General features: G+C 43.9%; 1 protein-coding gene across 1 annotated transcript in view; it reads left to right on the top strand.

Annotated features, from left to right (window-relative positions):
- LOC115168686 (sortilin) overlaps positions 1-12,501 on the top strand; it is a 32,642-nt gene that overhangs the window by 10,033 nt on the left and 10,108 nt on the right. Inside the window, exons 3-11 of the mRNA XM_029724176.1 lie at positions 340-413; positions 563-665; positions 890-1,051; positions 3,152-3,225; positions 5,158-5,207; positions 5,672-5,799; positions 6,045-6,189; positions 8,688-8,843; positions 9,158-9,367. Of these exons, the coding sequence (XP_029580036.1) occupies positions 340-413; positions 563-665; positions 890-1,051; positions 3,152-3,225; positions 5,158-5,207; positions 5,672-5,799; positions 6,045-6,189; positions 8,688-8,843; positions 9,158-9,367 (1,102 nt within the window). The remainder of the gene's footprint in view (positions 1-339; positions 414-562; positions 666-889; positions 1,052-3,151; positions 3,226-5,157; positions 5,208-5,671; positions 5,800-6,044; positions 6,190-8,687; positions 8,844-9,157; positions 9,368-12,501) is intronic.

Genomic DNA, 12,501 nt, shown 5'->3' with positions numbered 1-12,501 from the left:
ATGATCATTATGTCAAACCAGGGTCTCAAACTCATTGATGGAATACAGGTGTTCTTTACTTAAGCAGTATGGCCCGAGGGGTGTGTGGATGGATATATATATATATATATATATATATACAGCTCTTAGCCGTGGTATATTGACCATAGACCACCATCCCCCGAGTTACATTGTTGCTATTATAAACTGGTTACCAACGTAATTAGAATAGTAGAAATACATGTTTTGTCATACCCTTGGAATACGGTCTCGCATACTACGGCTTTCAGCCAATCAGCATTCAGGGCTCGAACCACACCGTTTTTATACTAGTCCTTAAGCTGGACTTGTTCTCGACAGGTCATCCTGGCTCTGACAACATTCCAGGTGCCGTTCTTCATGTTGAGATTCGGTCAGTCTAAACTCTATCGAAGGTAAGGGTTCTTCATGTTGTGATTCACCACCAGTTATGTCGGAAAAATGTCCGTGTAAGAATACAGCTATTATTTGAGCTGACAACTGGTTAAATATTAAAAGTGTGTGTATTTGAACAAGAAAGTGTCCTATTTGACTGCCTCCTCAGTGAGAACTATGGGAAGTCGTTCCAGGACGTCACAAACCTCATCAACAACACTTTCATCCGGACAGAGTTCGGCATCGCCATCGGACCGGAGAACTCTGGGAAGGTAAGACACGTATCGTGTGTTTTAAAACCTGTGAACTAGCTTACGTGTTCATGGCATGTCCTATAAGAAACGTTTTTCTGAAAATAATGGCAACACTTTTACTGAAAAGCTTAGTTACTTTTCTAAGCTTATAATATGGGATGTCTCCATATGTAGCAAAAGGCTGTTCAATTTTCCTAATAGTTCTAGGAGTTAATTTGGTTTGCTTGTCCTGCTCCTCCCAGGTGATCCTGACAGGTGATGTGTCTGGCAGCCTGGGATCTCGTATCTTTATCTCCAGAGACTTTGGGAACAGCTTTGAGCAGCAGGATCTTCCCTTCAACCCCCTGATGCAGATCACATACAACCCCAGAGACGCCAACGTTCTCCTGGTCATCAGCAACACTGTGAGTGGGGGGGTCAGGGTGTGTGTGTGTGTGTGTGTGTGTGTGTGCGCTTGCTTGCTTGCTTGCTTGTGTATGGAAGCTGAGGAGTAATAGAAAATATTCTTACTTCTCCTAATACCCAGACCCATCAGCACACACAAGTTATCAGTACTTTTACACACCTGTCGTCTGGCCAGCCTCACTTGATGTAGCGCTCAGGATTGACAAGAGCCATTCAGAACTTCTTTATCTAAGGCCCTATTCCCACTACAAGAGATAAAGGAGAGTCTGAGGAGTGGCCAATTCATATTACATCCTTGCCTTACCCTTTTGTTGTGTCTGGAAACGGGACATTCTTGGGTCGCAGCTCAAATTTACCGTAATATATCACAGTAGCCACTAGCCAGTAAGCATAAACTATTTAACAATCCAAGCCCGTGGGCCCCACCGCCTTGCTCTGGGGGCCCCCAACCCCCCCCCCCCCAAAATATATAATAATAATATATATTATTAATATATCATCTCAATTTAATCCATGTGGAATAAGACAAGGGGTATGAATACTTTCTGAAGGCTCTATAGCTATCTAGCAGGAGTTAGCTGTGTATTGTCAGCAAATTGTTATAAGAATTAAAAAAATATATTGTCAGCTAATTTAATGTGTGCGGACAAGAAAATAAACCCTTTAATTGTCTGCACATACTTGTGAATTGTTGCATTATTCAAGAGTGTAATATGGTTTGGTTACATTATTCAGTAGTGTAATATGGTTCAGAGGTAACCTGGCTCTGGCAGCCAAAACGGCTAAATACTCCATCTAAACGTGAATCGATTCTCAATTGTGATACGATTCTGGAAACATAAAGCCCTTTACTTTCATATCACATCAAAATAATTAGAAAAATGCAAAATATCCACTGTTTTAACCTGCTTTATCACAGTTGCAGAAGACAGTATTTTTTTCAGTGACATCACATTTCTGCCGGCCTTCTTCCATTCCACACAGGTGTTCGGAGCTTCCGTCTGTCTTCAATTTAATCCGTTTGAGGTCCTGAGCGCTCTGGAGCAGGTTTTCATAAATAATCTCTCTATACTTTGCTCTGTTCATCTTTGCCTCGATCCTGACAAGTCTCCCAGTCCCTGCTGCTGAGAAATATCCCCACAGCATGAGTCTGCCACCACCATGCTTCACCATAGGGAGGTTGCCAGGTTTCCTCCAGACGTGATGCTTGGCATTCAGGCCAAAGAGTTCAATCTTGGTTTCATCAGATCAGAGAATCTTGTTTCTCATGGTCTGAGAGTCCTTTAGATGCCTTCTGGCAAACTCTAAGCAGGCTGTCATGTGCCTTTTACTGAGGAGTGGCTTCCATCTGGCCACTCTACCATAAAGGCCTGATTGGTGGAGTGCTGCAGAAATGGTTGTCCTTCTGGAAGATTCTCCCATCTCCACAGAGGAACTCTGGAGCTCTGTCAGAGTGACCATTGGGTTCTTGGTCACCTCTCTGATCAAGGCCCTATTTAAAAAAATATATATATATATAATAACAATCAAAAAATGTAACCTTTATTTAACTAGGCAAGTCAGTTAAGAACAAATTCTTATTTACAATGATGGCCTACCCCGGCCAAACTCGGACAACAATGGGCCAATCGTGCGCCTCCCTATGGGACTCCCAATCACGGCTGGATGTAATGCAGCCTGGATTTGAACCAGGGACTGTAGTGATGCCTCTTGCACTGAGATGCAGTGCCTTAGAACGCTGCGCCACTCGGGAGCCCCTTCTCCCCCGATTGTTCAGTTTGACCAGACGGCCAGCTCTAGGAAGAGCCTTGGTGGTTCCAAACTTCTTCCATTTAAGAATGATGGAGGTCACTGTATTCTTGGGGACCTTCAATGCTGCAGAAATGTTTTGGTATCCTTCCCCAGATCTGTGCCTCGACACAATCCTGTCTTGGAGCTCTACAGACAATTCATTCAACCTTGTGGCTTGGTTTTTGCTCTAACATGCACTGTTAACTGTGTGACCTTATATAGATATATATATAGATATATATATATATATATAATGGCAATATAGGCATTTTAAATACCCTTGTTAACCATTTAACCCTTTTTTACAGAATGAACTCTGGCTGTCTGAGGACTTTGGAGAGAACTGGAGGAAGATCCACGACATGGTGTGTCTGGCCAAATGGTAAGAGAAGAGACACCTTAGGCAAATATTATTATGAATAGAGTTCGCAGAAGAACCCATCCTTACATGGCTGCCACAGGGTAAGAGTTATATTTATATATATATATGATCTATTAGCAGCCAGTTATACCATTGTTCAACGGTCTGTTTTGATTTCCTATAATGACCACTATTGTTATGTAGACTGTAGTGAATGTTCATTCCCTCTCTAACTGCAGCTCAGAGTCCCTGAGGTTGATTTGGTGGAATTCTATTTGCTTGACCTCTTCTCCCTCTGGCAGCTAGCCGATTTTAGATTTAGTTCAAGGGTCAAAGTAAGGTGTTACGGTCCGGTACGGCGTCCCAGGAAAAGAGATAGTGGGGTACGCTACACAGGTGAAACATGAGCTGATCACAATAACTACAACACAATGTCAAGAAAACTGTTGGCTTTTACACAATTATTTATCATTACTCTATATCGTTACTCTATATCGTTACTGCATCTCAGAGGCATGAAAAATGAGCGAATGGACTTGAAAATGTGTGGTATAGCCTACGCTCCAAAATGTGACGTGTTTAGATGAGAACACTGACATTTTGTCAAGGCAGAGATGAGTGGCCGACACCGAGACACGTGGACCGGTTGTGTTTATGCCACAATAAAAGGTAATACAGTTTAAACGTTAAATGACAAATCTTCACGACTAGGCCCAGTCTACAGACTAGGCCCAGTCCACAGACTAGGCCAAAAGAGAGCTCATACACACACAGAATTGTCCCGTACCAGAAAGAAATTACATCTACTTTTACCTCTGAGTATGTTGAATAAACATCCAATACTTCCCCCACTGTTGTCAGGGCACTATGCAAACAGTAAAAGCAGGCAGGAAACTGGAATTGCAGTTATTTTAGTTTAATGTTTGACTAGGTGTTCTCTGGGCCAAGCCCTTTGTTAGTTAGTGTTTGACTAGGTGTTCTCTGAGACAAGTCAGTACTGGCTGTGATGAAAGAGCGTCGGTACTAGCTGTTGTGATGAAAGAGCGTCGGTACTAGCTGTTGTGATGAAAGAGCGTCGGTACTAGCTGTTGTGATGAAAGAGCGTCGGTACTAGCTGTTGTGATGAAAGAGCGTCGGTACTAGCTGTGATGAAAGAGCGTTGGTACTAGCTATGAGTGTTTGTTTACCTTCGCTGGTTCACTTTATAATGCTGCAGCACCAATAGTGTTGTGTGTACACACACACACACACACGGAGGCAGGCAGACACACATACACATACAACGACATCACGCCACCCAGCCTCTCTTCCCAGTCCCTTGAAACCTAACCTTGATAGGAATATAGGTCAAGCTCAACTAACTAGGACATGGCGAGATTCTGAAGCTCGACACAATGGAACCGTTGGAGCAAAGTACCTATTTGCGAAGGGCACGGCTCTAACAGTCTGCGGGACGGGACGTGTGGTAAACTAACCATGGGCATGTGGCACCAATTAGCGCTAAGATGATGAAACGCGTCACTGAGGTCTTTTTTAGTGCAGCAGGAGCTGTGTATTTTCAACTGTTGCCAGTGTGTCCCAAAGTATATCCTCAACAAGGTCATATTTCATTCCACTATAGTTTGAAAACAGTGACCATAGTGCTGTACTTACAACAAAACATGTTTGGCTATTTTGTAAATGTTTCCAAAGCCTAGATTCTGTACAGTAATGTGTGGGTGACGGCTTGTAAATGTTAATAAAGGCTATATTCTGTACAGTAATGTGAGGTGATTGCTTGTAAATGTTTATAAAGGCTATATTATGTACAGTAATGTGTGGGTGACAGCTTGTAAATGTTTATAAAGGCTATATTCTGTACAGTAATTGTGTAGGTGACAGCTTGTAAATGTTTATAAAGGCTATATTCTGTACAGTAATGTGTGGGTGACCGCTTGTCTTCTCTGTTTCCAGGGGGATGGACAGTAACATATTCTTTACCACCAACCTCAATGGATCCTGCAGTGAGTGACACTAATATCCATTCAAATAGCTAATAAACTTGAAAATGATGTCATAGTCTCTCATGACAGACTGACATAAATAGTTGACATGGATGCCGAGGTAAATGACTTGATACAGTTTCTAACTGTAAGAATAGATAAAAGTAAACATCTTTCTCTATCAATCTATCTCTCTCTCTCTCTCTCTCTCAATCCCTCTCTCTGTTTCCATCTCTCTCTCTCTCTCTCTCTCTCAATCCCTCTCTCTGTTTCCATCTCTCTCTCTCTCTCTCTCTCTCTCTCTCTCTCTCTCTCTCTCTCTCTCTCAATCCCTCTGTTTCCATCTCTCTCTCTCAATACCTCTATCTCTGTTTCCATCAATCTTTCTCTCTCTCTCTCTTTCGATCAATCACTTTCTCTTTCCATCAATCCCTCTCTCTTTCGTTGTCTCTCTCTCTCTCTCTTTATCCCTCTCTCTCTCTCAGATGAAAGGGGGATGCTGGACTTGAGAAAGACGGCTGACTACGGGAAGACCATCAAGACTGTTGCCATTAAAATCTTCTCCTTCGGCCTGGGCGGAAAGTTCCTGTTTGCTTCTGTTATGACTGGAACTGTAAGTATGAGTGTGTGTGGTGTACTTGTTTATTTGTGTGTGCGTGTGTTAGTTTGCACATGTTTTGTATGTGAGCATGTTCTTTAAGCCTAAGGCCTAGCTGATACCATCTCACTTTCTTTCTCATTCCCTCGCACTCTATCTTTGCATCTCTCTGTCTGTCTCTCTGTCTCTCTGTCTGTCTGTCTCTCTGTCTGTCTGTCTCTCTCACTCACTCACTCACTCACTCACTCTCACTCACCCAGGGCACTCTGAGGATGATCCATGTGTCGACTAACCAGGGGGAGGAGTGGAACATGGCTCAGCTGCCTCCGGTTGGCCACGAGGAGTTCTATTCTATCCTGTCAGCCAATGACGACATGGTGTTCATGCACGTGGATGAACCAGGAGGTCAGTCAATAGCCTATATTGTGTTCTTTTTTCCCCCCACAGAATGTCACTCTAGTTAACCATGTTGGAGAGGACCCTCACGGGACCAATGTTCTCTCCTCCTTTCATGTCCTCTTGACCTCCTCTTCTCTTCTCCTTCTCTATTCTGGTCTTCCTCTACTTGTTTTAAGAAGGTCATAGCAAGGATCATTTAGCTATTTGAGTTTGAATTTTAAGACCCCTTGAAGTCTATAAAAAAATATACATATATACAGTACCAGTCAAAAGTTTGGACACACCTACTCATTTCAAGTTTTTATTTTTTATTTTATTTTTTAAATATTTTTTTGCTATTTTCTCATCCCAAACAATCTCAATTGGGTTGAGGTCAGGTGATTGTGGAGGCCAGGTCATCTGATGCAGCACTCCATCACTCTCCTTTTTGGTCAAATAGCTCTTACACAGCCTGGAGGTGTGTTGGGTCATTGTCCTGTTGAAAAACAGATGATAGTCCCACTAAGTGCAAACCAGATGGGATGGTGTATCGCTGCAGAATGCTGTGGTAGCCATGCTGGTTAAGTGTTCCTTGAATTCTAAATAAATTACAGATAGTGTCACCAGCAAAGCACCCCCACACCATCAAACCTACTCCTCCATGCTTCACGGTGGGATCCACACATGCGGAGATCATCCATTCACCTACTCTGCGTCTCACAAAGACACGGCAGTTGGAACCAAAAATCTGGACTCATCAGACCAAAGGACAAATTTCCACTGGTCTAATGTACATTGCTTGTGTTTCTATAAAATATATTTTGATTTGTTGAACTTTTTTTTGTTACTGCATGATTCCATATGTGTTATTTCATAGTTGATGTCTTCACTATTATTCTACAATGTAGAAAATAGTAAAAATAAAGAAAAACCCTTGCAATTTCTGAGGCTGGTAACTAATGAATTTATCCTCTGCAGCAGAGGTAACTCTGGGTCTTCCTTTCCTGTGGCGGTTCTCATGAGAGCCAGTTTCATCATAGCGCTTGATGGTTTTTGCAACTGCACTTGAAGAAACTTTCAAAGTTCAAGACATTTTCCACATTGACTGACCTTCATGTCTTAAAGTTTCTCTTTGCTTATTTGAGCTGTTCTTGCCATAATATGGACTTGGTTTTTTACCAAATAGGGCTATCTTTTGTATACCCCCCTACCTTGTCAAACACAACTGATTGGCTCAAACGTATTAAGAAGGAAAGAAATTCCACAAAAGAACTTTTAACAAGGCACACCTGTTAATTGAAATGCATTCCAGGTGAATACTTCATGAAGCTGGTTGAGAGAATGCCAAGAGTGTGCAAAGCTGTCATCAAGGCAAAGGGTGGCTACTTTGAAGAATCTCAAATATAAAATATATATTGATTTAACACTTTTTTTAATTACTACGTGATTCTATATGTGTTAATTCATAGTTGTGATGTCTTCACTCTTATTCTACAATGTGGAAAATATTACAAATGAAGGAAAACCCTTTAATGAGTAGGTGTGTTCAAACTTTTGACTGGTATTGTGTATATTTATTCATAAACAAAATGTTGGAGGACCTTATTGCTATTAGCCCATACAAATGCATTGAATAACAGATTCACTACATGGAACAACTTTCTCTTAAAAAGTTCTCCTTTAGTTTCTAAATGTATCATAACTTGGTTCCATTGTCTCCAGACACTTGTCATGTCTCCTCTCTTCTTCACTTTTCTCCATTGTTTATCTATTCTAATACAGTCGTCGCAGTGACAGAATACAGTGACCTAATCCTTTATGTCCCTGGACACTGGCTTTGGCACCATCTATGTGTCATATGACAGAGGCACTGTTTAAGTCTTGTTCCGTTCCTCTCCTCCCCTGTTCCTCTCCTCCTCCCCTCCTCTCATACTCTCCTCCTCTCATACTCTCCTCCCCTGTTCCTCGCCTCCTCCCCTCCTCTCATACGTTCCTCCCCTCCTCTCCTCACCTGTTCCTCTCCTACTCCCCTCCTATCATACTCTCCTCCCCTGTTCCTCTCCTCCTCCCCTCCTGTCATACTCTCCTCCCCTGTTCCTCCCCTTCTCTTCTCCCCCGGTCCTTCTCCTCCCCTCCACTCATACTCTCCTCCCCTGTTCCTCTCCTCCCCTGTTCCTCTCCTCCCCTCCTCTCATACTCTCCTCCCCTGTTCCTCTCCTCCCCTCCTCTCATACTCTCCTCCCCTCCTCTCATACTCTCCTCCCCTGTTCCTCTCCTCCCCTCCTATCATACTCTCCTCCCCTGTTCCTCTCCTCCCCTCCTGTCATACTCTCCTCCCCTGTTCCTCCCCTCCTCTCCTCCCCTCCTCCTCTCCTCCCCTCCTCCTCTCATACGTTCCTCCCCCCCTCTCCTCCCCTGTTCCTGTCCTCTTCCCTTGATCCTCCCCTCCTCTTATACTCTCCTTCCCTTTTCTCCATTTCTTATCTACAGTACCCAAATACAGTTCTTCTCCTATATGTCCCCAGACACAGGCTATGGCAGCATCTACGTGTCAGACGACAGGGGTACAGTGTACTCTAAGTCTCTGGATCGTCACCTCTACACCACCACAGGGGGAGACACTGACTTCACCAACGTTACCTCTCTACGAGGGGTCTTCATCACCAGTATACTGGCAGAGGGTAGGGACTACACACACACACACACCTGCTTTAAATCCCCCAACAGTTAGAGCAGGCCTGAGATGGTAAAGAAAGGGAGTTCCAAAGGCATGGTGTGTGGCAGGAAAAAGGCCACGTGTCCCAGACCCCTGTTTGTCAGACTACGGTGTGTTTCTCCATAACAGTTATGAGGCCTAGGATGAATGACTTTCATTAGCTGTTCAGTGTGAATTCAGCTTCGTGTCTACAGCAGAGCCACAGATGGAGAAACGCTGGATTATATCTATATGTCTCTCAGAATAACCTCTGTCTCGTCGTTGGATTGTTTCTTCCAGACGGCTCGGTGCAGTCCGTGGTGTCCTTCGACCAAGGAGGGGAATGGGTACCGCTGCAGAAGCCTGCCAACACCAAGTGTGACTCCACAGCCAAAGACCCCGACAAGTGCAGTCTCCACATCCACGCAGCCTACAGCACGGCTATGAAGATGAACGTCCCCATGCTGCCTCTCAGTGAACCAAACGCTGTAGGACTCATCATGGCTCACGGTAAATCACACACGCAGGCATGCAAGCATACACACACACACGCATGCACGCATACACACACACACACACACACACACACACACACACACACACACACACACACACACACACACACACACACACACACACACACACATGCACGCACACACACACACACATATCTCATCATCATTAACCTGTCCATGACTGTTTTCAATTTGACTAAGCAAAAAGGCCAGGCCGTTGGGTTGTGCCGGAGTCTGGTCCAGCGTTAACACTTGTGGTTCAAGTCTAGCCTCAGCCACTGATCTGTGGCCTTCTCCCGTAATCTCAAAGACATACAGTGCCTTCGGAAAGTATTCAGACCCTTTGACTTTTTCCACATTTTGTTACGTTACAGCCGTATTCTAAAATTGATTAAATAAATACAAATCCTCAGCAATCAACACACAATACCCCATAATGACATTGCAATACCCCATAATGACATTGCAATACCCCATAATGACATTGCAATACCCCATAATGACATTGCAATACCCCATAATGACATTGCAATACCCCATAATGACATCACAATACCCCATAATGACATCGCAATACCCCATAATGACATCGCAATACCCCATAATGACATTGCAATACCCCATAATGACATTGCAATACCCCATAATGACATTGCAATACCCCATAATGACATTGCAATACCCCATAATGACATTGCAATACCCCATAATGACATCGCAATACCCCATAATGACAAAGGGAAAACAGGTTTTTAGACATATTTGCAAATTTATTACAAATAAAAAACAGATACCTTAATTAATTTGCTATGAGACTTGAAATTGAGCTCAGGTGCATCCTGTTTCCATTGATCATCCTTGAGATGTTTCTACAACTTGATTGGAGTCCACCTGTTTTCAATTCAATTGATTGGACATGATCTGGAAAGGCACACACCTGTCTATATAAGGTCCAAGGTTAACAGTGCATGTCAGAGCAAAAACCAGGCCATGAGGTCGAAGGAATTGTCCGTAGAGTTCCGAGACAGGATTGTGTCGATGCACAGATCTGGGGAAGGGTACCAAAAAATGTCTGCAGCATTGAATGTCCCCAAGAACACAGTGGCCTCCATCATTCTTAAATGGAAGACATTTGGAACCACCAAGACTCTTCCTAGAGCTGGCTGCCCGGCCAAACTGAGCAATCGGGGGAGGAGGGCCTTGGTCAGGGAGGTGACCAAGAACCCAATGGTCACTCTAACAGAGCTTTAGAGATTCTCTGTGAAGATGGGAGAACCTTCGAAGAAGAATAACCATGTCTGCAGCACTCCACCAATCAGGCCTTTATGGTAGAGTGGCCAAACGGAAGCCACTCCTCAGTAAAAGGCACATGACAGCCTGCTTGGAGTTTGCCAAAAGGCACCAAAAGGATTCTCAGACCATGAGAAACAAGATTCTCTGGTCTGATGAGACCAAGATTGAACTCTTTGGCCTGAATGCCAAGTGTCACGTCTGGAGGAAACCTGGCACCATCCCTACGGTGAAGCATGGTGGTGGCATCATCATGCTGCGGGGATGTTTTTCAGCGGCAGGGACTGGGAGACTAGTCAGCATCGAGGCAAAGATGACCTGAGCAAAGTACAGAGAGATCCTTGATGAGATCCTCCAGATGTCTCAGGACCTCAGACTGAGGCGAAGGTTCACCTTCCAACAGGACAACGACCCTAAGCACACAGCCAAGACAACTTAGGAGTGGCTTCGGGACAAGTCTCTGAATGTTCTTGAGTGGCCCAGCCAGAGCCCGGACTTGAACCCAATCGACCATCTCTGGAGATACCTGAAAAATAGCTGTGCAGCAACGCTCCCCATTCAACCTGACGGAGCTTGAGAGGATCTGCAGAGAAGAATGGGAGAAACTCCCCAAATACAGGTGTGCAAAGCTTGTAGCGCCATACCCAAGAAGACTCAATGTTGTAATCGCTGCCAAAGGTGCTTCAACAAAGAACTGAGTAAAGGGTCCGAATACTTATGCTAATGCAATATTTCAGTTTCTAAAAAACTGTTTTTGCTTTGTCATTATGGGGTATTGTGTGTAGAAATGATGGGGGGGGACAATTTTATCCATTTTAGAACTTAAACTAACAAAATGTGGAAAAAGTCAAGGGGTCTGAATACTTTCCGAAGGCACTGTATATTATTATTAATACATTTGTGTGACACCCCTGTAATAATATATGCCTTTTAGCAGACAGTTTTATCCAAAGCAACTTATTCATGCTGCATACATTTACTGGTGGTCCCGGGTATCGAACCAACTATCCTGGACCGTGCTCTACCAACTGAACTACAGAGCACCGTGCTCTACCAACTGAACTACAGAGCACCGTGCTCTACCAACTGAGCTACAGAGGACCATGTTCTACCAACTGAATTACAGAGGACCATGTTCTACTAACTGAGCTACAGAGGTCCATGTTCTACTACCTGAACTACAGAGGACCATGTTCTACTAACTGATCGACAGAGGACCATGTTCCCCTGTATCTCAGGGGTTTGTACTTCAGGAAGGTTACAGGCTGCGACCACCGCCAGGTAGCGCTCCACACAGATGCAGCTTTGAAACAAGGGTCGACCAGTGTACAATAGACACATACCAAATGCTGCAAGACTTGAGACGGCAGTTAATTTGATGTGTATGCTGACAACAAAGAAGACAAAATTCAGGCAGAAGAGGAACCTCTGACACGGCTGGGTTGAGAGTGAATAACTCTGAGGCCCCTCCCACTCCAGTCATGATCAGCCACAGGACGTAGCCATTGGTGGGGACACTCAGGATGAGATTGAGTGCGCAGGAAGCCGTGTTGATGGATGTGCCTTGTGCATGGAGGCCAGCTACTGAGGTTCTGTTTGTCTCTGAGATGTTAATGTCTTCACCTTCTAGATTGGTGTGTGGGCTTTAGTATGCTTTGACAATGACAAAAGAGTTTATACCTGTTGAAATGGTACGGTAAAGCATGTATCAATCAAAGGAATCAACATTTTGGGGTGAATTCCGTTTCTACTCAGTCAATTTAAGGAAATCACTCAATATCAGAAAATGATATGACACTTAATGTCTTATTCAACACATCTGATGAAATTATCAAAGTT

This window comes from Salmo trutta, chromosome 30 (genome assembly GCF_901001165.1).
Source record: "Salmo trutta chromosome 30, fSalTru1.1, whole genome shotgun sequence".
NCBI lineage: Eukaryota > Metazoa > Chordata > Actinopteri > Salmoniformes > Salmonidae > Salmo > Salmo trutta.
Note: the sequence above shows the minus strand (reverse complement) of the source record. Positions and strands in the feature narration are given on the sequence as shown.